The sequence below is a fragment of the Dasypus novemcinctus genome, chromosome 27 (genome assembly GCF_030445035.2).
Source record: "Dasypus novemcinctus isolate mDasNov1 chromosome 27, mDasNov1.1.hap2, whole genome shotgun sequence".
NCBI classification, from domain to species: Eukaryota; Metazoa; Chordata; class Mammalia; order Cingulata; family Dasypodidae; genus Dasypus; species Dasypus novemcinctus.
This window is the reverse complement of record NC_080699.1, coordinates 33776728-33804433: the sequence shown is the minus strand read 5'-3', so window position 1 is coordinate 33804433 and position 27706 is coordinate 33776728. Positions and strand designations below refer to the sequence as shown.

The 27706-nt window shown below is 42.2% G+C and overlaps 3 protein-coding genes across 7 annotated transcripts in view; 1 reads left to right on the top strand and 2 right to left on the bottom strand.

Moving 5' to 3' along the window:
- SIAE (sialic acid acetylesterase) overlaps positions 1-8641 on the top strand; it is a 57191-nt gene extending 48550 nt beyond the window's left edge. For both annotated transcript variants that reach the window (XM_023591960.2, XM_004469277.4), the window contains exon 10: positions 1444-8641. In XM_023591960.2, the coding sequence (XP_023447728.1) occupies positions 1444-1695 (252 nt within the window). In that variant the 3' untranslated portion in view covers positions 1696-8641. The remainder of the gene's footprint in view (positions 1-1443) is intronic.
- On the bottom strand, positions 503-14151 carry TBRG1 (transforming growth factor beta regulator 1). Of its 4 annotated transcripts, none has more exons than XM_058289090.2 (9): positions 13785-14151; positions 12079-12149; positions 11199-11431; positions 10355-10620; positions 10050-10196; positions 7184-7281; positions 6825-6935; positions 6291-6433; positions 503-716 (listed from the first exon to the last, which is right to left on the bottom strand). In XM_058289090.2, the coding sequence occupies exons 1-9, from the start codon at positions 13932-13934 to the stop codon at positions 574-576; spliced, it is 1362 nt and encodes a 453-aa protein (XP_058145073.1). In that variant the 5' UTR covers positions 13935-14151; the 3' UTR covers positions 503-573. The 4 variants fall into 4 exon arrangements, with proteins under 4 accessions (XP_058145073.1, XP_004469330.2, XP_004469328.2 ...); XM_004469273.5 differs by lacking the exon at positions 503-716 and adding an exon at positions 5239-5636; XM_004469271.5 differs by lacking the exon at positions 503-716 and adding an exon at positions 5239-5587.
- Positions 14152-18644: 4493 nt separating this feature from the next.
- PANX3 (pannexin 3) lies at positions 18645-25432 on the bottom strand. Its single transcript, XM_058289089.1, has 4 exons — positions 25170-25432; positions 23828-23970; positions 20315-20529; positions 18645-19284 (listed from the first exon to the last, which is right to left on the bottom strand). The coding sequence occupies exons 1-4, from the start codon at positions 25348-25350 to the stop codon at positions 18645-18647; spliced, it is 1179 nt and encodes a 392-aa protein (XP_058145072.1). The 5' UTR covers positions 25351-25432.
- Between the last annotated feature and the right edge of the window lie 2274 nt (positions 25433-27706).

Sequence of the window (27706 nt, the reverse complement as noted above, 5' to 3'; positions counted from 1 at the left end):
AATTGATTATGATATGATTTAGTACTTGCATTGTAACTGATTTAAGACTGTTTTGAATATTTTTTTTAAAGATTTTTAATCTCTTCCCTTCCCCTCCCTCCTCCCCCCTCCCCCCCCCCCCCCAATTGCCTGCTCTCTCTGTTCATATGCTGTGTGTTATTCTTGTCAGCAGCACCCGGAATCCGTGTGTCTTTTTGTTGCATCATCTTGCTGTGTCAACTCTGCGTGTGTGTGATGCCATTACTGGGCAGGCTGCACTTTTTTCGCGCTGGGTGGCTCTCCTTACAGGGGTGCACTCCTTGTGCGTGGGGCACCCCTACACGGGGGACACCCCGGCGTGGCACGGCATTCCTTGCGTGCATCAGCACTGCATGTGGGCCAGCTCATCACACAGGTCAGGAGGCCCTGGGTTTGAACCTTGGACCTCCCATGTGGTAGGCGGATGCCCTATCCATTGGGCCAAATCCACTTCCCTTTTTGGAATATTGTAATAACTTTTTGGAATGCAGACAGTGTAGTAGTTTGATAAAATGGATGAATTCCAAAAAGAAATAATTGGATTATGCTTATAATCTAATCTGTACCTGGGCATGATTGAGTTATAAATAGGGCATTGGTGGGTGGGGACTCACAGATAAAAGGCATGGTGAAGAACAGAGTTGAGGGTTTTCTGAAGCTGGAGTTTTGATGTTGGAGTTTGATGCTGAAGACTTCAGCTGGAGCCCCGGGAAGTCAGCATGCAGAGGAAAGAGAAGCCAGTCACAGGAAGAAAGGAACCTTGAACCTAGAGAAAAGCAAGCCCCAGGAACGTAGGAACCCAGGAAGCCTGAACCCTTGCAGACGTCAGCAGCCATCTTGCTCCAAATAGACTTTGGTGAGGGAAGTAACTTAATGGCCTGTATCTGTAAGCTCCTACCCCACATAAATACCCTTTATAAAAACCTACGAATTTCTGGTATTTTATACCAGCACCCCTTTGGCTAATACAGTGCTGGATAATTTATGTCTCCTTTGGATTGCTTTCTGATTTATCCACAGTTTGCTTATGCCCATTCTTCATTCCTTAGCTCCTTTGGGAGTGCCAGAGAGTAGTAGCAGCATCTGAACTGCTTCACCCAAATTCCACCTGCTTTGCCATTTGGCTGAAGGGCTCACAGGAAGAATGTTCGGGGGAACCTTCCATAAATGCTTTGATTACACGTGTCTTCCTCAGCAAGCTGTTTGAGCAGTTATTTGTTTAATCACATGACCATTCACTATCAACTGTGGCTTTGCTGACTAGACCCAGTCTGGACTCAGGTTTGTTCTGGACACTGTGGGAAATGGTTCTGTGGTTAAGGAGGGGTGGCTCCGTCCACCTCCTAGTCTCTGAAAGAGCAGATCCAGTTCCTTGGGATGCCCTTCTGACCTACCTGACTGTTATTATTTTATTACTCTGCTTAGATCTCCTGTTGCAGTGACCATCAATGCAAGTGGCTCCCAGCTCCCATGGACACCTTCTCCACACAGACCCTGGCCCTGGACATAAGTCTTTGTCGTGGTACTCCGGTGGCCCTCCGCTATGCCTGGACCACATGGCCCTGTGAATATAAACAGTGTCCCCTCTACCACCCCAGCAGTACCCTGCCAGCTCCTCCCTTCATTGCTTTCATTACAAACGAGGTTCCTGGACGACACAGCAAGGTTGCCAAATGATTTAGTTGCAATGTGATCAGATCCTTCGATGTATGGGTCTTTTAATTTGGGCATTTAGGAGTTTAAATGATCATTGTTGCTTTTGAAGAAAATTAACATTGGGATGCTCCCAGTCAGAGGTAGCACATAGCTATTTTTTCTATGTTCTGAGTCAGGGCTGGTAGGCATCTGACATGCTTATGTCCCCCAGTCAGTGGTCTTTATTGGACTAATTCTGAACTATAAACAAATTTGACTTTGATATCATTCACTTACCTCCTATTATTGGGAGTAAGATACCTAACACTTTTGTCCCCTTTCATCAAGCACCTCAGGATTGGAGATTTTAAAGGCTATTTGGTGCTTTTTGTGTTCTTTACAAAATCTCTGACCAGTGGTTATCGACTCTTGATGTTTCCATTCTAAACTTCCTATCAGTTTTTCCTTATGTGAAACTGAAATCCTTCTTCCATGACACTTTATTACTGTGTAATGGTCACTTAGATCCTTGAAGACAGCCCTATTTGTGTCTTCTCTGAGCCCAAAACAATCCTATTCCTTCATTTTAAAAAGGTAATGTGAATGTTTAAAACCAACCAACCAACCAGAACCATGTGCAGACAGCTTGGCAGATGCTAGGGGACTGCCTTAGGAATGAAGTGAAAGGTGAGACGGAAGTAGTCCAGTGAAGGTATGCAGGCTACCAATGGGAGGCACTGGGAAACTCAAGCTTAGGAGAAAAGGAGATTAGAGGCAACTGGAGACAAGCAGGTTGTTAATTATAAATCTCAGGATCTTTAAAGATAAGAGGTTTAACTATAAACATAATAATCCAGATGGAAGAAGAAAGTGAGGCCGAATGCTAAGCTACATGATGAGTTTAGAAAAAATAATGCATGTGACAAATGTGAAGGAGGGCTTGTGTGTATACAATTAAGACTCATGTTTATTGGTTGATAAAAACAGCTGATGGCACTTGATAATTGTGTTATGTATTAGAAATAGGAAATAAATACATATAATCATTAGTGATATGTACCTATTTATATCCAATCAAAATTGGGTTAGGAATAGGCATGTAAATTGTCCTTTAAAGCATAAGAAAGGAGTAAGAATGTTATCTATGGGTAGCTTTCATCTCCTTAATAAAAATGAACAGAAGTGCTAAGCATGTCTTCCAAGGGAACCTTGTATGGTTTCCAACAACAGGAATAGCTTTCAGGACCAGATTTTATTTAGTAAAAAACTTGGTAAATATGGGCAGCCCACAAGCAATTTTGGTTTCTCTGAGGAATTCCTAATATACAGTTAACTCCTAATGCCCATACTTTCACCTCTTATGCTCCTGGCCTTGTGGGAACCTCTGGCTTCATAATTGGATAGAGGCTCCTGGGAAATGGTAAACTTATCTTGTCTACTACCACCCTCTTTCTCCCTCCCAAAACACATATACCCATAGGCTGGTCCAATTTGGTGGTAGCTAGATGTAGCCAGAAACTCTAAGCTAGGTTTCTTTCATTTCTAGCTTGGTGCACACAGTGTAAAAAAATTTGGTTTATGTAGTAGATATGTAAAAGAAGTCATGTAAAAGTTTATTTTTTTAATACTGAAGAATTTAAAATATTCTGTGGGAATTCAGTTTATTTTCTCAAATAAAAATAACTTTAATTTAAAAAACATCACTCCAAAGTTTGTCATGGGAGAGAAATAACATTTTGGTGAACATTCACTTCATTTGTTTGCATGATATACTTTTACAAACTATATAGTATATTATTTTATAATCTGCCTTTTTGGTGTATTCTAGGAAAATAATTTTCCTTGTAAACAGAATATGGATTTAGTGCTCCTGTTTGTGGACACCCCATACTTTATTTAACCAATCTCTATTCACAAAGAGGTTTATTTCCAATTTGTCACTGTGAAGCCAATGTGATGAACATTGCCTGTCACCACACCATGTGTCCAACTATTTCATTAGGGCCCTTAATGTGTAATAATAGATTAAATTATATATGTGTGTTTATAAATTTGATACCTTTGGTAACTATCCCCCCAAACAGTTAAACAATGTTATAGTCCCAAGCTATAATTGTCTTTTTTATTAGTATTGGGTGCTGTCAAATTTAAAAATCTTTAACAATAGATGAAAAAGAGGTATTTTAAGTCTATTAGGGCTGTGTTTTTCAAGTTTTCAAAAACCATGATCCATAGTACAAACACTTTACATTGTATGCACATCTGTATGCACATGCGATATTTATGTAAATATATACCCATTATAGCTGAAACCAAATTTTTTTAAAACAATACCTTTGCTATATGTGATCCACTCCAATATGTTCTAATTATTTTATTTAAAAGATGTAGGTGTTGAGTCCCTAGACTAAGCTTATAACCCACTAAAGGGCTGTGTTTGAAAAATTGTTCTAAGAAACCCACAAAATTAAGTAACATACTAAATTATTTAAAACATTTTATGTCTTCCTGAAACGAGCCTCTCTTTTAAAAGTGTTTTTACAAAGGCTCTTAACGGAATGGAAAAGGTAATTGTTGCATGGATAAAAGGAGCATATATAATTTCCGTATACATGCAAATATGTTCAAGCAATTAATGTGGAGAAAGACACAAAAGACAAACATTAAAATGTTAACAGCTTTGAGTAATCCCCTTCCCATCCCTGACTTCCTATTATCTAAATTTTATTATATTTTTGCATTGTAAAAGTTATACATATGTATAAAAGGATTGTAATTAAGAATCATCAAATTAATACCAGTTACTTTAGTTTCTGATCATTTTTAGTGGCCAGTGTCGTATGATCTAAAAGCTGCTCAGTCTGATCCCCTCCCTCTACTGGTCAGATTTGTTACTCTAAGAAAGCAGTTGGCAGCTGTAAATTGTAGCACAGTAGCTCATCCACTTCTCCCTACTCTGTCCCTACTCTTTTACTTCTGGAATCCTGGGTACCTGGTGGATGGGTAGGAACTGGGTGATACCATAACCTTCCACCTTAATGCTGTGAGTAGGATCCAAAAAATTCAGTTTCATAGAATGTGGATTTTGTTACTGTACTGCTAATGAAATGACAGAGTGAGTCTGTTACAGCAGGTTGGAACAAGTCCTAATCATGTTATATCTGAGTTTGTGTTATATACTTTCACTATGTATTAAGCACAAAAGCACATTCTCCCATAAGGAGCCTCAGTGAGGATACAGAAAGTGTTGAAAGTAGAAACTGACTTTTATCGCCTTGAAAAATGTGCAACTTATGAAGTAAAAGATGAACAGAGCACCTTGGACTGGGCTTTTCAGCTTGGGTTTGATTTTCATGTCGTCAACATGAAAATAAAGGAGCAGCCTGGGTTGCAGGGGGGCTGGGACTTACTATTCATTGAACTAGTACCAGACTCAAGGGTAGAAGGCTGTCAGAATCCTGATGTCTCCCTCATGAGTTGGCACACATTTCTCTACTTTGGTTTATGATACAGTTAAATTTACTCTTCCTCAGGTAGAGCTAAGCTAAAAAGTTTATATCCTGAGTACAATGAGATGAAAATAAGCAGAGTTGCCAAAAGAAATTTATTATTAAAAATAAAGCAGCAAAGTTTTTCCTAGGGAAAACTGTTACCAGGGAACTTCCACAATAAAATGTTAATATCTTCTTCATTCCCGAATTGCTGCCTTCTTCAATAAATTTCAAGTTTCAGTTTAAGTTAAAAAATTCAACATGATGAAAACCATATGGTATCTGATCCCTTCTTGTTCAGTCTGAAGACTGAGTTGGGCTGCACTGCGATGGGGACTTCAAGTGCTGCAGGTGTGTATCAACCAAGGGTTCATGTGTCAGGTACATGGGCTGGTAAGAAGACACAAAGGCTACAGGCTGAAGCTCTGGGAGGTCCAAGGATCCTGGAGGAAAAACCCTTAAGTTCCACCGTGGCCTGGAAATCTCAGGAAACTGTTTTGATCAGACACATATATGTCCTTTCAATCTCTTAACACCACTGCATCTGCCAGTTCAATGTTACTCTTGTTGGATAAGACAGGGCAGATAGTTACTTTTACAATAAAGAGAAACATGGCTGAAAAAGGTTAAGTGGCTTGCCTAGGATTGTATGATGTATTAGTCAAAGAGTGAGAATTTCAATTTTACTTTCTTATTTCCAGCCCAGAGCTACTCCTATCTGGCCCCAGTGCCTGATACCCTGATCACCCCACCCACTGTGGGGGGTGGGATGGAATGGGGGGTAGGTGTGAAGAGGGGTAGGGATGGCATGGAATCTAGGCAGGACCAAGACCTGATCACTTTACTTCACTTGAAATTTTAGTTCCTGCAAAGCAAACTTTCCCCTGGCATTTGGCTCTGATCTACCTTAGGCTAGAGAATGAGAGATTGAGTCTCAGTGGGCCCTGCCTTGCTAGGATCACAGGCATCCCTGTGACCTCTGGGATAATCCCGGGAAATAAGACAGGGAAGCAGATCCTCTTCTGACTCAGGACTATCCATGGTTGGAGGAGTGAAATCTTCTACCACATACTGCACAGGCATTTGGGGTCCTTGGCTAGGTAGCATAAAAAGTGGGCACTTTCTAAAGTAGAAAATTAAAAGTACCTGTCAGAATGGGATCATTCTCATCTTCAACAAAGGTCTGTCTCTGAAAGGCCTCAAAGCTCAGAGCTGCATCATTCTCTGGCAATCCCTGGGGGACCTGCCCATCTCCAGGTCTGCACACGTCAAACTTCACCCACTGGTAACTGCAGGGTCAAAGGGAATCATTCTTGAGAGTTGTTTGCTAGCAGTAACAACCTATTCCTACCTCCAAAAGGATCAGGTATAGCTCACTCCTAAATATACCTAAAAAACCATATTAACAACTAAATGAAAACTGCCTGGACTCTTTAGTGACACATTATTCTGCAGGACTCTCATGGTACACAAAGAAAATGGTAATGATTATAGGATACAGTAGAGCCCTTGCACCTGCTCACCTGTCCAGAGGGCTAAGGGGACACTCTCAAGGCATACTGGTTGAGGATCAAGCATACCTTACACTCAGAAGATGCTAACGTGTGGATGAACAAAGCAGTAACTCCCAGTTTAGGTTCCTGACCAACTATTCAAGGGAACAGATTTGACCACACTTACTTGACACATTTTCGAGCTCCTGGACAACTCTGGATCAAGTTGTGGATGGTTGGATGAGAAAACCCAAAAAAGTTAGCTCCAGATGGAAGCAAGTTGGGTGTAAGTTTTCCCCTATTTAAACAGGAGAGGGAGAATTTTAGTTGAGTGTTTAGGGGGAGATAAGAAGATATAACCATACAGGAGAAGCTCTCTTGACTTGGTACTCTGGAGACTGGTTGCTAAGATGCTTGAAGAATACAGGATAGGTTTCTTATAATGTCAGAAGAAAAGGGATATCTGCTCAGTAAAAAAATGAGAAAAGAGGTCACTGCACCCAAAGTGATCCTTTTTGCCTATCATCAAGGTGTTTGCTAACTTACATGGTAGAACTTATGGTCTTGAGCAGTTCTGTGTGACAAGCATCTGCAGAAGAGCTGACAATGGCATTCTGGGGGTCATCTTCAGGAACAATTTCAAACTGGGGAAAATAAAGGAGCAATCAGATCAATCCTCAAGGAGGAAGAATTAAGTTAAGAGGAAATTACACTATTCCTATAAATATTTTTTCACTCTGGAACTTGAAGGTGATGTGTATCATACCAAGAGGTGGGTAAAAACAAATCCCTGTAAAAAATCAAAGTCCTTTAAACTGTTTCAATTCCATACTCTGGTCGACTGCTCTCCAGAGCTCAGTATTTGTCATGTGACCTTCTGGATCCTTTTCTATTCACTTACTTACATCTATATGTACAAATACAAATGGTATTTTAAGAACAAATGAGATCACTCTGCATATAATCTTTGATTTACTTTATAACACCCAGGAGAAGGACAGGACATTTTGATGGCAAACCTCCATTTTATTTTAATTTTTGCAGTGGAAAATATCTTAACTGTGTTTATAAAAAGAAACTGTTAATCAAAATTGTGCTAATTTTCTTTTGCCAAGAAAATATTTCTGTAACAAATTCTAGCTGGCCAATTAAATTCCTTGCCCACTTTTCTATAAAGTTCAGTCAAACAATTTCTAATTTGTTTAATGTTGATTTTATTCAATTATTCTGAACAGGATTAAGTTATTTTCTGTATAATTTTTTACAATAATATGCACTATTGATCAGTTTTTAAAAATGCAAAACAAATTTTACTGAGTAGTTTCTACTACTGTTTTATGGTTATTTCACTTAATTCATTTTTACTGTGTCAAATTTTAGAGATCTGACAATTTTGTCAGTAATTATTTTGTGAGTACTTTTACTCAATGACAGTTTTATTTCAATCAATGATATACATTATGAATTTAAGATACTGATGGATTCTCTTTATTTCACAGCTAATCCATGGGAAAAAAAAAAAACCCATGAGCATTTATTTACCCTACTGTTTAGTACTGGTCTGGCCAATTAAATTATTTTTCTGTATTGTGCAAACTCTCCTATTTGCACAAATAGCATTTAGAAAGGTCAAAACTTCATGCTTTGGTTTTGAAAATCCACAGGGTGGATATACCTTAATTCAACCATTCTCTTGTTAGGGGGGTATTTAAATTATTTCTAATTTCTTGTCTTTGCAAACAGTGCCACATTGTACCTTGTTAATTGACTCTGTTCACATTTGTTTATTTCTCTAGGAAATACTGTAATCTTAGAAGTATTCTGGGTAAAAGAATAAACATATTAAAACTGTTGACAGATATTGCCAAATTGTTCTCAACAAGACTTAACCAATTTCTACTCTTACCAGTATATACTTGTTCTCCTACACTCTGGCCCAACACTGAATATTATCAATGTTTCTTATTCTTCCCTATGAGCAAAATAAAATCTCATTTTTAAAAATTTGCATTTTCCTAATTACTTGTGAGGTCTACTCTTATCTCAACTGTTTGCATCTGTAGTTTCTGTGAAATGTCCATTTAATCTTTTTATTTTATTCCATAGGAGCCCTTTATCAGGATGTTAATCATTGTTGCTTGGGTTTTAACTTTGATTATGGAATTTTTTTCATTCACTTTGAAGTGTTTAAGTTTTTAGTAGTCCAATACAGGTTTCATGTTTTACTAAAGAAAATCTTTTCACCTTACCCCAAGATTATAAAGCTTTACTTGTATATATTTTTAAAAACATTTATAGTAAAAAATGTTCTATAAAACAAATACTATAATAGTACTTACAAAGAGATCAATTGAATAGATATGTCTGGAAAGAGACTTAAAATATTATATGTATTTAATGTATGTGTCAGTTGTTAATGGGGAAAAAACAACTAAAGTTAGAGCCCTAATTCACATTGGACCTAACAATAATGTCCAGATGAGTTAACAAGCTAAAAAAAGGCAAGGTAAAATCCCCACAAATTCTTTTTGGAAAATATTTTAGCTTTTGGATGAAATTAAGAATTAGCTTGTCAGATTCTATTAAAATTCTATTAAGATTTTGATTAGATTTGCATTGAATTTATAGATTTGTTATGTTATATATTGCTAAAATATTGAGTCTTTCTGTTTAAGCACTTTCTAAATAGGACTGCTGCATGACCAAGGTCATTTGAATTTTCAGATGCATCAAACAATGCTGAAGCCAATATAGGAGTGATGCAATACTATCCAAATGAGTCAGGAAGGCACAGGGTTCTCTCAGCTTCTGTTCAAATGTACCTGATTACCTTGCCTCTGCCTCCTTCCATCCAAGCTTGGAACTCTCAACATGGTCTATTTTTGTCCAATAATCAGGGATAATGGTAGAGGAAAATTAACTGCCTTGATTCTTAGCAGAGGATGAACAAAGGTATTTATTAAGACTAGGATTCAGAAGTCCTACATTCTTAATTAAGAGTATGTACAGCTAGAAATTAATAGATAATTTCTTTGCAACCTCCTTTTTGGTCCAACCTGAAATGGCAGGATATCAAGCTAATCTTCCCTGTATCTGGCTCTGTACCTCACAAACATGCAGAGTCAATCAGGACTCACCTACTCATAGTATGGAGAGTAGCATGGTTTAAGGGAAAGGATGCTGGTTTGGGAATCAAGACAGGTATAGATTCATGTCCCAGCTCGACTACTTAGTAGAAGTGTGACTTAGGACCAATCACATAGGACCAATCTTGGGATTATCCATATGGCAATTGTATAATATCTATCTTATAAGGTGTCAGAACAGGTAATAGACATAGGCACTTTATGCCTGGTACAAAGAAGATTCTCAAAAGAAAGAAAAAAGAAGTAGCTACTATTGGAGTGGGTACCTGAGGCTGTACACCACCATCCTTTATCTGACAGGTATACAGACACTTCTGGTCTGGGCACTTCATGCTGGCATATGTCCGAGTACTGCAGTAGCCCACAGGGTAGATGGCACACTCATCATGGAAGCCAGGCCGATCGGTGATGATCTATAAAAAAGATTCCCCCATACTGGGATTGAGGTCACTGGAGGATTAGGAATCCAGTTCACTGTGGTAGCCTATAGGCCCACTTTGGGGCTGCAAAGAGTGATTCAAATCACACAGAGAAGAGAAAGAGCACAGGTTGTATAGCAGACAAAACTGACCTGGTTTCCTACGGACTGGAGATTTTCTGGGGTTGGTTCTGGATCAGCAGGGGGAACAGGGAGGGAAGGCTCAACCCCATTCCCGTATTTCTCTGATTCTCCTCTCCCTATATCGCTGGTCTCACTCACCTCCCCCAGGCTATATACTGTTAGACCCCCCAGTCCGATCGGGAACACAGGCCGTCCTGAGGGATCCAGGGCAATGGGCTGAACCAGCTTGCGAGCACCTCCCTCCAGTTTCTTTTTCTTGGATGTTTTCTTCAGAACTGAAACGCAAATCTGGGGTCACCCACTTTAAGCCCCTCCCAATGCTGAGGGGAAGGGGAAGATTCTTTGTGAATGCTAAGGACAAGGAGCCAATTCTGGTTCTATACACTTGTTGAATGGGCACATGGGACTTTTCCCCAAAGCCCTGAGTATCTTCCTAAACCACCACCCACCTGGCAGTAACCAATTTTAATATTAGCACTTAGCAGCGACAAGCCTTATAGTTTTTGAGCTTTCTTTTTTCATTTAAGATCAGAAATTTCCCAAGTCAGCAGGGTACTCAAAAGACCACCCAGCCCATTTCCCTGCCTCCAGAAAAGACTAAATCTAACATAAGCCAGGGAGCGGAGGGGAAGGGAAAGGGCTCAGCCTGCTCCGTTTGCATTTTACCAGGTATAATTTGACCTTCTCCACCCAAAGTGGCTTTAATACATATACTTCTCAAAGGCTTTTAGGTCTGCTTAAGGACCAGATGAGAGTTTAAGTATACTCATGGCTATGTGTGGCTGCCAGTTAGTACCAGGTCTTTTTCATTCATGGAGCCACTGGAGCAAATGACATCCTCTCTCCAAGGTACCTTCCAGTTTGTTGTTCTCTTTGCCTTTTTCTTTTTTCTCCTTCTTGGATTTCTTCCCAAATGGTTCCTCAGCCCCAGTGCTGGGCCCAGAAATGGGCCCAGATCCCTGTATAGTTCCCACCGAGCTGGCCACAGCATAAGTCAGGGGCAAACTGGAGCTGTGGGAAGGCGCTGCAGTCTGTGCTTCCCCTTCAGTTAGTGCCTGAAGCTGGAGGAGCTTCTTTAGTAAGTACCTGAGGTCAGGAAGGAAAGGGAGAAGAGGTATAAACTTATTTTATCTCAACTGAATATTTCACTCAAATATTAGGAATAGCCAGAACTATGTACAAAGATCTTTATACTCATAAATATAAGGTTCTCATTGCACACTGGGAATGAAGCCCCAGAGGAAATTTGATACTCCAAGAATGACTATTGAATGATAATTATTGTGGGTTCTCTCTCCTGAATCTGGAGAGTTCCTCTACTTGGATGTTGGAAGGTATAAGGCTTCTGAAGGGCATTTACTGTGAATTACATATGTACATATAACCACTGTGCTTTGCAGAGAGTAGTACCTACTGAATGAATATTTGTAGAGTGAGTGGCAGTTTCACTTATCTTTGGTTTTTAAAACTGAGACGTTATAGTAACATTACTTTTTAGATGTGGCAAGAAGGCATTGCGAGAACGATGGAGAGGAGTTGTCTCATCCTGGGTCCAACATGATTTGGGTAATTAGGAACTGATATCACAGGTTTTGAGTATTTTCTGTACTTGATTAAATGTCCAAGGGACTGTGCAACACACAAAATCTCACTGAGGAAAAACCCTGGAAAAATAACACTCCACATCAATCACCAAACATGTAACTCTGAAACACAACATGAAGCCAACTCACCTTCTTTCTTCTTTTGCTTTAAGAAATTTTTCTTCAAGGCGAGCAATTTCATCACAAATAGCAGCATTTTCCTTTAAGAAAAAATGTGAACATAATTACATAAACTGATAAAAGATCAAAGTATTATGATGGGAAGAGGATCCATATTTCAAACCAAAAATGTCTGTGCTGTTGGGTGAGACACACTAGAAATTATAGGTAAAAGTCAGGAGTTAGGTTCTACAATGGGTAAGGTAATTATATAATTCATTATCCAAACCCAGGCACCTCTGAGAGTGAAAAGGAGTGCTATTAATGATTAGACCAGTGTAAATCAGGACCGTCCTGCACAAACCAAAATGTATGGGCACCCTAATTAGGGCAGCCTTTGGCAGAGAAAAGGTCATGCTGCTTAAATCCACAGATACTTAAATTCAATACTGTGAAGATGAGGACTGTCCATTCCCAAGTACCTTGACTTTTGGGGACCTTAGAAAGCCAGACTAACCCTAAGTATTTCATGCAAGAACCTTAGGAAGAAAAACTGGATTGAACAAAACTAAATGTAGTATTTAATATTTCTAAATGTCATAACCTACTTATATGTATTCAAGTATCATTTTCTTTACTGATGACTCAGTATATTTCCCAAGCACCAATCTTGAAGTGAATGCTCCAATGTGGATGTTCCATAGGTGGGGCTTCAAATTCTTAATATTTTACACAATATCCTTTTTTTCACAAAACTTTGCATGGACTTGATGGAACCAGCATTCTCCTAACAACACAGACTCCTAAGTTTTAGGTAGCTTTGAAATGTAGGGGATAAAAGGAAGGAACAGTCCAGATATCAAGTCCTCTTAATTCCACTTTTCTCATTCCTCTCCAGTGGATACAGCAGGTGCTGAATAAATGTTTTGGGAATGAATGTTCTAATTTCCAAATCTTCCCTTATGCTTCTAAAAAAGCTGAGAGATGTTCAAGCTTTGAGTATAAAGAAGAAAGAGGTAAACTGTTGATTTGAGATGTGGGAGAACATTTAAAGACTCCACTCCCTATTTTCATGCCATGAGGCAAGCTTGGGCAAGCCAAGGTATCAAAGTTGTGGCTGGCAAGCCTAGTTCATTCATTCGATAAGCCCAGTACCTCTACAATAAAAGAACTGCTGAACCACTTGGGAGACAAAGGCGGTTAGAAGGAGGGGGGATTACTGAAAGCCTCAGGTGCCTGTTTAGCCAAGGGGTCAGTTACAGATAAACGGGTTGCTTGGGAAATAGGTGGTGTATTGGAAGTAACAGAGAAACTGGAATTAGGATGTCTAAGTTGGAGTCAGAGGTTTGACCAGTGCTCCTAGGCTCATCTCTCTGGGCTTCAGTGTTGGCACTTAAAAAAATATCTTGAGAATCAAATGCATTTCCAAGAGTTTTTCAGTAATAACGATAATTATTAAAATTTATTGGTACGTCTTCTCTGTTCGAAACACTTTGCTCATTTAATCTTCACAACTCTGCAAGGCTATTATTGCTCATTTAAAGATGAGGAAAGAGGATTACAAAAATTACGTAATTTGTTCAAGGCCACAAGGCCAACTAGTAGTAACGTACACTGCAAAAACTAACGATGTATTAATACAGCCACTACTCCTGGGAAGTAGGATAATTTGGGGAAGGAATTCGAGAGGAAGGAATCTCGAGAGGGAGTGATGGTTAAGCGACCGACAGACTCACAAACACCGTGGCTTTAGCCGCTTTCCGCAGCCGTAGGTACTTCAGCCGGTACTTCTCGTTCTGACTCTTCTTCGGAAGCTTTTTCATCCTGGCCCTGCAGGACGGCGGCTGGGCCCGTGGCGAGGAGGAGAGGCCGCCCAGCAGGCTCATCGTCCGGCCCCACAATGGGGGCTACAGGGAGCGGCCGGCATCAGCTCTTAGGCGGAGGAGCGTCGGGGGCACCGGTTTCGTCTGTTCTGGGCCTGCGGGATCGGGCCTTTAGAAATCTACCTTTTCAGGACGTGCCCAAAGCCACTATAGAGGCTGAAACCCCGCAACCACACCGGCTCGCAGCGCCTCCCAGCACTTCCGTGTGCGTGGCGGAAGTGAGTCCTGCCCGGAAGTTACGTAAGGGCGCCGGCCGCGCGAAAATTGCGGGGCTGTGGGAGCCGGGGCCCTCGGGTTCCGCTACTGTCCCGAGAGGAGTGGGGAGTGGCTGGAGGCCGGGGCAAGATTAGGAGAGCCGGGAGGGACTGCGGCCCGAGCCACCCGCTGTCACTCGAGCGTGGAAGTGCTTAGCTGAGGAGTGGGCCTAAAATATTACCCACACGGACCCTCACACGCTCCTCACGCCCAGTGCGTTTCTACACACGTTTCCCTCTCATCGACAAACAGGCCTTTGCGGACTGTGGGACCCAGTTGAAACCACGTACATGGGGCCCTGCTTCTTTTCTTTCTCCTTTTATACAGCTCAGATGATTTTATTAGGAGTCGAAACTACAGGGGTGAATAGGCAAAAAGGCCTCTCACATGATCTAACAGGAAAGGAGGAGGATTTATCAAACAGTTTTAATCAAATGCTAGTAGGAAGTAGGCACAGAGTAAATGTTGGCGCAATGAAACCTAACACATTTCTGTGACTAAAGCTGTCTTTATGTACCTATAACTGTATAACCAAGGCCCATCTAAAATCACCAGATAGGAGGATAGACAATTCTTGAGGGTGCGGTATTGGCAAATGCACCAGGCAGGCAGAAGGCTTGGATTCCAATTCCAGCAGTGCCGGTACCTAGTTGAGTGAGCAAGCTTCTGGGTCATGGTTTTTTTCCTTCTGAGAATGGAAGCTACTCCTTGCCTTCTCTGCCATACAGATAGAATAATGGAGGTGAACAGGATTTCCAAATTGTAAAGTACTCTACTGATATAAAATATTGTTAGTTACATATTAAAAATTTAGGCTTCTAGAGTTGTATACAGATAATTAAAAAAATCCGTACAGTTGAAACAAGTTCCTTGAATTACTAGAGAAAAGTTTTTAAAATAAGTAATTTATATCAAAATTAAAAAAAAAAAAGATAGGTTTAGAATTGATAACCCAGGCATTTCATTTCTGAAAATTGTAAAGATAGTGACAGGGTCTTGCAAAAATGCTTTTACACAGAGAGAAGGCACATGGGAATTCTTTTGTGTTCACCCATGTTGTAAGCTACTCTTGCAGGACATGGCCGGTTTTTAATAGAGCAACTCCTCAGGTGCCAGGGTATTTTTACAGATTCATTCAAGGCAGCAATGTAGATTCGTTTTTGGAAACTGCCGGGGATATTTCCAGCCCACAAAATACCTACACTCATGCCTTTGTAAACAAGGCTGGCACTATGGCACATTGAGTTATGTACCCCAGAAAAAACATGTTCTTAATCTTACCCACACTCATGTGGTTGTGAACCCATTGTAAATAGTACTCTTTGAAAATGTTATTTCAGGTTAAACGTGGCCAACTGAATTAGGATGGGTCTTAATTCTATCACTAGAGGACTTATGAAGAGAAAGTCATGGGAGGAGCCAGAAACTGGAGGTCAATGGAACTGGGAAGAGAAAGGAGAGGACATGGCCATATGATGGGAAAGCCAAGGAACCCAAGAATGACTGACCAGTCAGAATGCTACTGACCCTGGCATGAAGCAAGTTGCCTAACCTCTGAAACTGTGAGCAATTCTTGTTGTTAAACTGACCCATTGTGTGATTTTTGTCACAGTAGCCTGGAAGCTAAAATGTTCCTTTACTTTGGAACCTGAAAATAATCCCACATGGTAGGAAGAGAATTTCTGTTTTTTAAAAAACTTTATATGCTAACTGCTCAATTTATTTGCTGTCCAATTGAGTTTTGTCCTTGTTGACTTTGGGAATCTGACTTTATTTGCGTTATTCCTCTTTGTATATATGTATATCTATGGAAGGGAATGTGCCATCCTTTGCCTTAGTTTGCAGGCTGCTCTGGTCAATGGACTTAAGTGGAATTTACATAAAATATTTATTGTTTTTTTTTCATTAGAAACATTTTCTTACAATTAAAACATTTCATGCAAATTTTAGAAAATACCATACAAACGAGATAAAAATAATCCATTAAGCTGCCATGAGGAGTGAATCACTTTTAACATGTTGATATGTGTGTTAATATTTTCATGCATTTTTATATAGGTCAGTTCATACTGAATATGTTTACTTAACATTATTATATAGGTGTTTTACAGTGTTCTTATGGCTTCTTATAAACACAATTTAAAATGACTACTTAATATTCCAGTTATGATTATATTTTACATAATTATTTCCATGTTGTTTGACTTTTTGGTTATCTTTGCATAGAGCTTTTTTCATAAAGGACTATTTGGAAGCTGAGTCGTAGTGCTCCAAAGAATGTTATGCTACAGAGCAACTCATTCAGTCACTTTTATTTATTCAGAAAAATATTTATTTAGTACCTATTATGATCCAAAATTTAGGGAACTTGATTTAAGAGGGAAGACAGGTAAGTAAACGGGCAATATCAATACAGTGTAATAAGGCTTATCTCAGAGGTAGATATTAGATGATATGGCAGCCTCCAGCTATGGAAGAAGGAAGGAGATAGGGAGAGCTTCTTGAAGAAAGTATACTTAGGCATAATCTGAAGGAGAGGTAGTACTTAGCTCAGAGAAGAGCAGAGAGGGCATCCTGGACAGTGGGAACAACATCTGCAAGGCTCAGCATCATGAGAAGCATGGAAACTGCAAGGAGTTGATTGGCGTGAAAGATGTGTGTGGAGAGACGCAGGAGGAGAGACTGACGTAGTAGAGAGTTTGGATCAGAAAGGGTTTTGTGTACCAACTGAAGATCTGGAAATTTAACGAATGATGATAGGAAGCCATTGATGAATGCCTATATATTATCCCCTTTGCTTGTTTTAGGTAATTTGTATTGGGATTTTGTCAGAAGTAATGTAGCTCTTCCACTTTTCTTTATATGAAGAATGGTCTAAATGACTGAGGTAAAAATTCTCTGAAGAAATGTATAATGTACAGTTCTGAAAAGAAATAGAAAATGACAAGAAGGTATTGTGGACTGAGCATGGTATCTGGAGTCCATTAACTCCAGGTGTTGGAATGGGAATTAGAAGCTAAGACGGGGGAAACGGACTTTGGCCCAGTGGTTAGGGCGTCCGTCTACCACATGGGAGGTCCCCGGTTCAAGCCCCGGGCCTCCTTGACCTGTGTGGAGCATGGCCCATGCGCAGCGCTGATGCACGCAAGGAGTGCCCTGCTACACAGGGGTGTCCCCTGCGTAGGGGAGCCCCACGCGCAAGGAGTGCACCCATAAGGAGAGCCGCCCAGCGTGAAGGAGGGAGCAGCCTGCCCCAGGAATGGCGCCGCCCACACTTCCGGTGCCGCTGACGACAACAGAAGCGGACAGAGACACAAGACGCAGCAAAAAGACACAGAAAACAGACAACCGGGGGAAGGGAGGGGAATTAAATAAATAAAAATAAATCTTAAAAAAAAAAAAAAAAGCTAAGATGGGGTGAAGAAGAGAGAGAAAGAGAGCACCTTATTATCTTCCTGGTTAGTTCTAATTGGTAACTGTTCAGTGATTACTGTAAGTGGAGGTACAGCATCTCCTGGGGTCTTAAATATACACCTGGCCCATTAAGAGTTGTAGAGGAATCTGCAGCCCATAATGCCAGCCCTGGGTGAAGAGAGTCCCTAGTTTAGGTGATGAAAAAGTGTATCTGGACACCCCAAGGCTCCACTTGGATGCCATTGTGGCTGCTGCATGGCCTTGTTTTGCTCTGTCCTTAAGTCTCAGATTCCAGCCATCATCATCTTGTGGCTCACCTTGAAAGCCAAGAGGGCCTGGGCAAGATTGATGATTTCCACAAAGCAAGCTGGGCAAATTCATAGGATTTTAGCCCACACCATAGGGTTCCCAGGTTTCACATATTTATTACTCCAGATTCCCTCATTTTTTCTTGGGGATAAGCTGAGTGTGCATACTGGAACAGCCAAGGAGTAAATATGATGATAAGAACCTGCCTCCTTAGATAGCCTATAGATCAGGGGTACTTAACCTTTTCTTTTCCATGGACTCCTTTGCCAGTCAGGTGAAAACCTTGGACCCCTTACTAAGTCCACACTGTGTGTTATTTAATAAATATATCTCTCTTGCACCAACACTTCCCTAACAAGAATGTTTTTTCTGAATTAAAATTCAAGCTCATTGACACCTTAAGCATCCCTCCTCTATACCCTTCTCTCCTTGTAGAATGTCTAGACCATTTTTTTTTTTAGGCTTAAAAAAACTATGCTCATAGAATATCTCTAGACCTACTTTTTTAGTTTTTTAGTTCTTTGACTCTTTCACTGAAAATTTCAGATTTGTTTCCATTTCTTGATTATATCTTACCTTAAAGAGAATGCGATATAGAATGTATGATTCAGCTGAATCCAAGGTTAGGAATTCTAAAGTGGACATTTTTATATTCGTAAGTGAGGTTTGGGAGGAAGAGAGAGAATTTTTTACTTTCTATAAAATTTCTTACTTCATGCCTTTTTTTTTTTAAAGCTATGGGTGTTCCTCACACACCTGGTGAGGGAGATTCTTAGGTTTTGAGGGCTCTAAGCCAGCCAATAAAGTCATGAAATCCACTACCGTGTCAATATTGTGCTTCTGAGTGGTTGTATCCTTTAACACACATAAGACATTCAACCAGCTAAAAGAGATGAGCTCAGAGATATTGGCCCGGAGGAAGAGAAGGATCACATTGAGGTCATTGATGGGGCATCCCAGCATCTTTCTGCTGAGGAGATCAAAAGCTGGGAGCATCTCATAGATGGAAAGGAGTCTTTTGTCCCACCGACATAGCCGTGTGAGGTTGTATATTATCACTGGAACCAGTAAGGTGTATATCGCTGCACTGGAGAGGCTAACAATCTGGAAAACAGCCAGGGAAGTCAGCCTGCATGTGATCAGATCAGGGACATGGGTCTCATCACTTAGCAGCCCTGTCTTGATGGAGCAGCTGAATTCTTCTTGGAAGAAGACATCTAGGTGGAAGTGGCCAAGGTACACATAGGTGGCTGAGGTGAAGAGGAGCAAGAGGGCATTCTTCAGGAGGTAGGTAGCCACAAGGGAATGTGAGCGCTGCTTACATGCCAGGTACCGCTCTAGCAAGGGGAATTCAAAGTATCTCTCTTTCCGAGCCCTGAGCAGGGGGAGAAAGAAAGCAAGGTTAGGAGAGACCATTTAGAACCATATCCTAGGGGTGACATGTGGGGAAGTAACAGAGCATCTTTGTATCTAACATGGCACTCTCAACGCTCATGAAAATCTTCTCAGAGCATAACCACCCTGTCCCCCAAATAGGTGTGAGTGTATCTTCATTCTCCAAGTACTGAGTGCAGTGTGATAAACCCAGTGAATGATCAGTGATGATGACGGGGCACAGTGAATTTCTGCTCAGCACAGGAGACTAAACTTCCAAACTGAAATAGGATTCTTAAGAAGCTATAAGTCTTATCAGTTAGCACTACATATGATTCTTGGTCTGGTGCTCTGTGTATGATTTTTGGGCAATTAAATTTTATAAAAATAAATGTGTTAAGATGTATTTGTTGAGAGTGGTGTGCTCAGGCTCTGTTCTGAAGAAGTTTAAAGTCTGCCTTGTGGGGAAGGGGCAGAGAAGACATGCAAATATGAAATAAAAATAAAAATAGCAGTTGAACTGTTGTTGAAATGGGTGTAAACCATAGTCGTTGCAGAAATTAGGAAAGGGAAACAACGCTGTGGGCTGGAGGGTTCAGAAATGTTTATGGGAATATTGGTCTGGAGCTGGGCTTCAAAAAGTAGATTAGGTTCAGAAAGGTAGAGAGGAACTTTATTCAAAGGATAGAGTATGTGTACAAACATGAGACAGACTATAGCTTTGAATCTTTGCTTAAATATCTTCTTGGTGAGGCTTATCTTGGCTACCCTATTTAAAATTGCACTGCTTCTCAATCTCCCAGCTCCCCTGACCCCACAAGCCTGATTTACTTTGTATTTTCTTCATACCACTTATCTTCTAACATATACTTTACTCATGTTTTATGTTTCTTTATTGTTTTGTCTCCCTCACTAGAATGTAAGCCTCACAAGGATAGGTCTATTTTTGTCTCCCTCTCCCTCTACACCCACAGACCTAATGTATCTGAAGCACCCAAACCTTTACCCAAAGGGGTAAAGGGGACACTCACTTCTCCAACTCATCCCAGAAAACATGGGGGTCAGAGCTCTTCTGCCGGATCTTCAGCATGTGCTGCACCAGACGGATGGAGCGGTTATAGGACTTGTCCAGTTCGCTGATGATGAAGAGCAGGTCTGAGCTGAGGGATGGAACAGCCGCAAACTGCCACAGCAGAACTGGCAGGTACATGACCACAGCCAGGGCCAGCAAGGAGTAGGGGAGGGCCTGCAAGGGGAGAGTGAGCTAAGGAGGGAGGCCCAGGGTGCTGAGACCCCGGAGAGAGCTCAGCCAGGGCCTTGCCTTTCCCCAGTTCCTGCCTCAGAAGGGGAAGACAGTCTGAATCTTGAGCTACCACAGGCCCAGGACTAGGGCTTTCTGCTGGCCTGGCTGAACTTAGTGAGGGCTGGAATAGAAGGGTTGGTGATCTCCATACTCCCCTGCTCCACTTGTCTGATGCAGGGTAGGGAGAGCTTCTACTTTTCTTTCTCTGACTGCTCCAGGTTCCTCTTATCTCCAGACAGCTGGAATCCATTAGTTTTCAAAGCCCAGCCCAGCCGGGGGCCCAACATCGCTGATTTTTACTTAGACCCTCCTGGGATGAGATCAAATTGCACTTCCTCCATGTAAAGCCTTTCCCGATTCTGGCAATGCACAGCGGTCTTTTCTCATCCCTGGATTCTTGGCAATGTCAAATGACATCATCAAGAATTGTCTTGGAACTTCTTTAGCAGGATTTTTACAATCCTTGTCTCCCCAACTACATTCTTAGTACCTATAATATGGATCTTTTCTTTTTTTTTTTCCTAATCATACTTAACACACACATAACAGGTCTGGGCTCACTATTTTGCCCACAGTAAAAACGCTACCTGTAATGGCTTTTTTTTTAAAAAAAGATTTATTTTTTATTTCTCTCCCCGCCCCCCCCGCCCCCCCAGTTGTGTGTTCTTCTGGGTCCACTTCTATCCTTATCAGCAGCACCAGGAATCTTACATTTGTGTTAGGTGCTTAACATGTATCATTCCATTTGATCTTCCCAGGGTTGCTGTCAGATAGTACTATTACTGTTGGCATCCCTATTTACAGATAAGGAAACTGAAGCATGAAAAGATTAAGTGACCTGGGCAAGGGTACACGTCTACGTAGGAGAGCCAGAGTTTGGAACGAGGCAATCTTATTTTGGATCCTATTGTCTTAATGACTGCTTGACCTACAGCTTCTCCTGAACCAGGAATGCATTGTTAGTTTAGAGGAGAGTTTGAAGAAAAAGAAGAAGGAAGCATATTTTGATTGCAGTTGGGTAGAGCAGTAAGGTATATGTTTGTGTGTGTGTGTATGTATTTTCTGAACTAAATGAGATACCAGGTAAGGAAAGGTACACTAGACCATGGGAGAAAATTAGAACCTTTACCCTCTTGTCCAAGAAATGATATTCCTTTAAAATACATACTTTATCCCTGGAGATCCTGTTTCAGTAGGATTGAGGCAGAACCAGAGAATCTGATTTTAAAGAACTTTTTGGAGGATTCTGATGATCAGACAATTTGACCCTTTTCTAACATGCAAATCTACAGTATTTTTAACATGTTTCCATCTAGATCCTGCTTCAATAATTTCAGTGACTAAAACCTCATTAGCTTTTCCCTTTAAGCCTGTGGTGTTATCTGGGTCCCAGATCTGTGGCATTTTCAGGCCTTGTAAATTGTCTTGACTAGGAAATGTTAAGAGAGACTTTGGATTAAACAGTGTGGATTGAACATACACATTATCTCAGCTCCCTCATAAAATACCACTAGAATGACAATAAAGGGATAGAAAAGACAATCCTATAAGGGCAAAGAGAATGGAGAGGAGACAAGAGCAACAGAATACTGAAAACTGGAAAGCAGTTGCATGGCAGAAGATAATAGCCAGTAGGGAGGATGGGGAGCCAAGGCAAGGGTAACCAAACTGTTTTGTATGGTAGAACCAGAAAGAGTCAGAAATTGGTGATACCAGATATCTCTTAAAATGGAATTTCAGGTGGGGCTGAAAACAAACAGTATCCCATATTCTCTCTGTAACATGACACAGTTAATCAGCTACCATTTTTGTCCCCTGGTAGGACATTTGAGGCTTGCTTTTTGGGAAGAATAAACCAGAGAGACTCTGCACTTGGCTCCATTGAGGGCAGGGGAACCAGACTGGGTACAGGGGGATTAGCTGAATGAATACTGAATGGTGAGACCCAGCTTAGCTCCCTGAGGGTTGGCAGTTAGGCTTAAAACCAACTGTGGGGGAAGCAGATGGTGGCTCAAGCAATTGCGTTCCCATCTACCATATAGGAGGTCCAGGGTTTGATACCCAGTGCCTCCTGGTGATGGCAAGCTGGCCCTGTGGTGAGCTGACCCATGTGGAGCGCTGGCCCGCACAGGAGTGCTGGCCTGCGCAGGAGTTCTGGCCTGCGTCGAGTGCTGACCCACATGGAGAGCTGGCACAGCAAGATGATGCATCAACAAGAGACACAGAGGAGAGATAATAAGAGATGCAGCAGGGAAGCGGGCTTGGCCCAGTGGCTAGGGCGTCCGTCTACCACATGGGAGGTCTGCGGTTCAAACCCCGGGCCTTCTTGACCCATGTGGAGCAGGCCTATGTGCAGTGCTGATGTGCACAACGAGTGCCATGCCATGCAGGGGTGTCCCCCGCATAGGGGAGCCCCACGCAAAAGGAGTGCGCCCCGTAAGGAGAACCGCCCAGCGCGAAACAAAGTGCAGCCTGTCCAGGAATGGCGCCGCACACATGAAGAGCTGACGCAGCAAGATGATGCAACAAAAAGAAACAGATTCCTGTGCCGCTGACAACTGAAGCGGACAAAGAACACACAGCAAATGGACACAAAGAACAGACAGCTGGGGGGAGAGGAGAAGGGGAGAGAAATAAATAAAAAAATAAATCTTAAAAAAAAAAAAAAAGATGCAGCAGACCAGGGAGCTGAGGTGGTGAAAGAGAATGGTCACCACTCTCCCACTCCGGAAGGTCCCAGGATAGGTTCTTGGAGCCACCTAATGAGAATACAAGCAGACTCAGAAGAACACACAGCAAATGGACACAGACAGCACACAATGGGGGATGGGGGGCTGATAAATAAAAATCTTTAACAAAACAAAACACAAAAACCAACTGTGCCCTCCTCTTCCCCCCCAATTATTCTTCTTTAGGAAAACTGACACGCTGAAGAGGAAAGGCCTACAGATATTGATATTTGGGGTTCTCCCAATGAAATGGCCCAATGAAATGGGCAGCCTTCAGATCACCAACTGAAGGCTGCCCATCAACAAACCTCACCAATAGGCACAAAGCTTCCAGTCAGATACAGATATAAGTGAACAACTAAAGATCATCAGACATTTGAGAAATGCCTGAAACATGAAAGGCAGAGACCAAAATAAACATGGTTGGGGGAGAAGGAGAGGAAGAAGAGAATATAATGATGCAGTTCCATCCCACTCCACTTAGCCATGGAGCTGGCCTGTAGACACTTTACCTTGTGAGGCCAGAGAGACTTCATTTTGTACCGGCCAGACTCATCCTGTTGGTGGTGAAGCAGTGAGTCCCAACAGGAACTGTCCACGTAGGCAGCCTGGCGGGCACTGAAGTTACTCGGAGAGAAGCAGCCGATGGGAGACCCTGGGACAGGAATACAGGTTAGAAGCAGACCTGACGTGGAATGGAGGAACAGGAGCTCAGGCAGCAGTCATCTAAGTTTCCTAGGGGTTGCCTCCTTACATCGTTCCCAATTTCTGAATATATCAGGAACTGTCCTTTCCCATACTCCAGTTTTCTGAGTTTGGCATTGATATGCCATGGTATGCTGGGACAGAACTCCCCTGTTCGCCCCAGGCCTGCGCAGTGCTCTGCCTCAGCCTTTTATCTGGCCATTCTTTTCTTTCAAAGTTCCTCCAGGACTTCTAGCAGGCAGGCAGTGGAGGAAACTCCGTACTCCTGCAATTTGGCCCCAGTGGGCTTGCAATTTGATGCTGATATTTCCTTTCTGAAAGAGCTGATGTCTTCTAGTCTCTAAAACTATAGAATCGATTGCCTGGACTGGGTGGGGATGGATGGAATGTGACCTTGAAGGGACAGTGTGCCTTTTTGTTTTCCCATCATACTCCTGAGAGAGGCAGAGGCAGAGGGAACCAATGTTCCTTCCCATCTTGTAGATGAAGGAAGAGGCAGTGGGGGACTGAGATACCTCTCTGGGAAACATAGAATATTAATACCACAGCTAGAAAAGAAAGCCAGAAATCCCAATTCTCAGGAAGTGTATGTTCTCTTTAACAGAGGTGGTGGACTTACTGTGTTAATTTAGAACCTACTACACTAGATATATGGATATGTTCATGCTTGTGTGTGTTGTTGGGGTTTGCAGAGAGAGAATAATGGATTTTTCAGCACCTGTTAATGTGCCAGGCTCTGGCAGGTACTTAATGTGTGTAAGCAAACCAGTAATTCTGGAAGCGGGGAGTGAGAAGAGGGCTCAAGAAGATAAGCATCTTGTCTAAGGCATGTCCTGATATAAGACCTTTGGAGGTCCTAGGTCCTGAAAAGATCATGGTGCCCTGATCTAGCTCATCCATATGGCATATGACACATGCATACTGAAATTAAAAGTGTATTTATAGTTTTTTTTTAATTGCACATTTTGGAGATCACTTGCAAAATTTTATCATGCCTCTGATTTTCTGGTGCCCTAAATGCATGCATAATCCATCTGTTGGGTAATCCATCCCAGCCCAAGGTCATGAAAACTAGTTACTTCAGAACCCACGCAAAGAGGGAAATAAAATGGAATCTCTCCATTGTACTAGGTCGTGGAAGCAACTTACCGGAGGAGAACTCCTGAGCAAATGCCAGGGACATCAGCAACAATGGGAAGCCCACTGCTATGAACTTGACCATCCGGTCCAGGGGCAGTTCCAGGCGCAGCCCTTTGAGGCGGGGGCCCCTGCGGTCTGGCAGCAGGGCATCTGAGAGCATGTACTCTGCAGCTGTGTGTGCAAGTGACATGTTGCTGCTGAGGTTGGGGCTGCAGAAGCAGCAGGCCCAGGGCGGTAGAATGAAGAGACAGCAGCGGCAGGCAACTGGCTTTGAGCAGACAGTGCCTGCAGTCCCAGCCTCACAGATATCTGTGCTAGGAGTAGGGGATGGTTCTCTAAATAACTGACCAATCTCTGGTTCAGGTTTCCTGGTAATTAGAGGGAATCATAGACTTAGTGGGTCCTCGTGGAGGAGGGTCGGGCTTCTCCTGGGGCTGGTGCCAGGCCGCTGTCCTGGGCTGTCCCTGAGCAGATGCAGTTCTGTGGCTTTATGCTGTCCTCTCATTAATAAAGTATTTTCAGCGGGGTGGCAGAGAAGGGAGGTCTGTGGAGCCAGGCAATTGGTGTGGAATTTGGGTGGAGACTGCTTAAATGTGTTGAAGGCCCTCATTTTGTGGTTTGGGGTGGGAATGGAGCCCCCAAGACTCAGCTAGAATTGCTGCCCTACAGAGTATCCTTTGTCCTAATGATGATTTTTCCCTCTGGGCCCTGGTTCTTTCCTAGAAACTGCTCTGTGTTTGGTGTTAAATTTCCTTGCCTCTGGTCTTTTTTCCAAATGTTTCAAGCTCATATTTACAAAGTTCTTTTTATGCTTATCAGTTCTCTTGAAAGCTGGGGAATGCATGGCAGTGTTGAATAGTGGAAAAACTTGACCTTTGAAATTTGGTGGGAAAATACCCCCACTGCAGACTTGGTAGTGCTCATTTATAATTGTGTGACTTCAGGAAGGTCACTTTTGGTTCAGTTTTCTTATCTCTAAAATGGTATACTTTTGATTGTGAGGATTGATTAAGAGTATTTTATGTATGTCTTATGATGATGGGGGAGATTGTTGTTGTGGGGGGAGGAGGGGGGTGAGGGGGTAGGGGTATATGGGGACCTCATATTTTTCAAATATAATATTAAAAAGTAAAGACAAAAAATATTAAGAAAAAAACAAAAAAGAAAAAAAGATAAAAAAAGAGTATTTATGTGAGGGTGCTTTGCAAATGTTAAAATGTAGGACAAATGTCAGCTCCTATTTCAATTTGGTGGGTTGGGTGGGTGGGGAGGCAATCACTGGGGCATAGTGTGCCTTGCCTCTTGTACTGCCCTTAGACTTGGCAAGAAAAGCCCTTATGTGGGCTTCACTTTGGCCTCCTATGTCAAATAATTTATGGGGCCAAGTGGTTGTACCCATTCAGAGCCCATTCATCCCCTCTAGGTCCTCTCCTAGTACCTAGGACTCTGTAATTCCCTGCTGAATGGCTCCTGCCTGCTTTCAGGGCCTGCACAGGCCTTTCCACCAGGTATGTCTTCCCAAGGGTAGCTCATGCTGCTGATGCACATCCAAGACCTAAGGAATGGCTGATTGTGGGGGTTTGGATGGAAGTTAGACATCCTGGGGTGTCCATATGTGCAATTGTGAGGACCCTTGCAGTGTGGGACTGAGCTGGGTGGGAAGAGAAGGGGAGTGGGCCAGGGGTCGGGGGTGTTCTGGCTTTCTGCACAGCCATTGTTCTGGCACAGAATCCAGATGAGTCTGAAAATTCTAAATTTGAACCTGCCATTCCTAATCATTATGAAGCTCTCTGTCTCTGACATCTATCATCTATCCATCTCAATATCTTTCTAACTATTTCTATCATCTATTATCTTATCTATCTATCATGTCTATATATGTCAAGGTAGGCAGAACATATTTTATTAACATTTTCTAGGTCAATTTACAACTTTTAACTTTTTATTAATGCATAGGCCTCCATTTGAACTTTTTTCCCAGGGCTCACCAATGGGCTGGATCTGCCTCTTTCCCCATCCCACAGGCTAGATCCAACCCTGATTCGGAACTGCCCTATATATGCTAACTGGAGTGAGCCAGGCTTTGGACAGAAAGGATCCTTTTTTAAAAAAAAAGATTTATTTATTTATTTAATCCTCCCCCTCCCCCTCCCCCCCCCCCTCCCCCTCCCCCCCTCCCCCTCCCCCGGTTGTCTGTTCTCTGTGTCTATTTGCTGCGTCTTGTTTCTTTGTCTGCTTCTGTTGTCATCAGCGGCACGGGAAGTGTGGGCAGTGCCATTCCTGGGCAGGCTGCACTTTCTTTTGTGCTGGGCAGCTCTCCTTATGGGGCGCACTCCTTGCATATGGGGCTCCCCTATGCGGGGGGACACCCCTGCGTGGCAGGGCACTCCTTGCGTGCATCAGCACTGTGCATGGGCCAGCTCCACACGGGTCAAGGAGGCCCCGGGTTTGAACCGTGGACCTCCCATGTGGTAGACGGACACCCTAGCCACTGGGCCAAGTCCGTTTCCTAAAAGGATCCTTTATACTTATTCTCCTTATCCTTT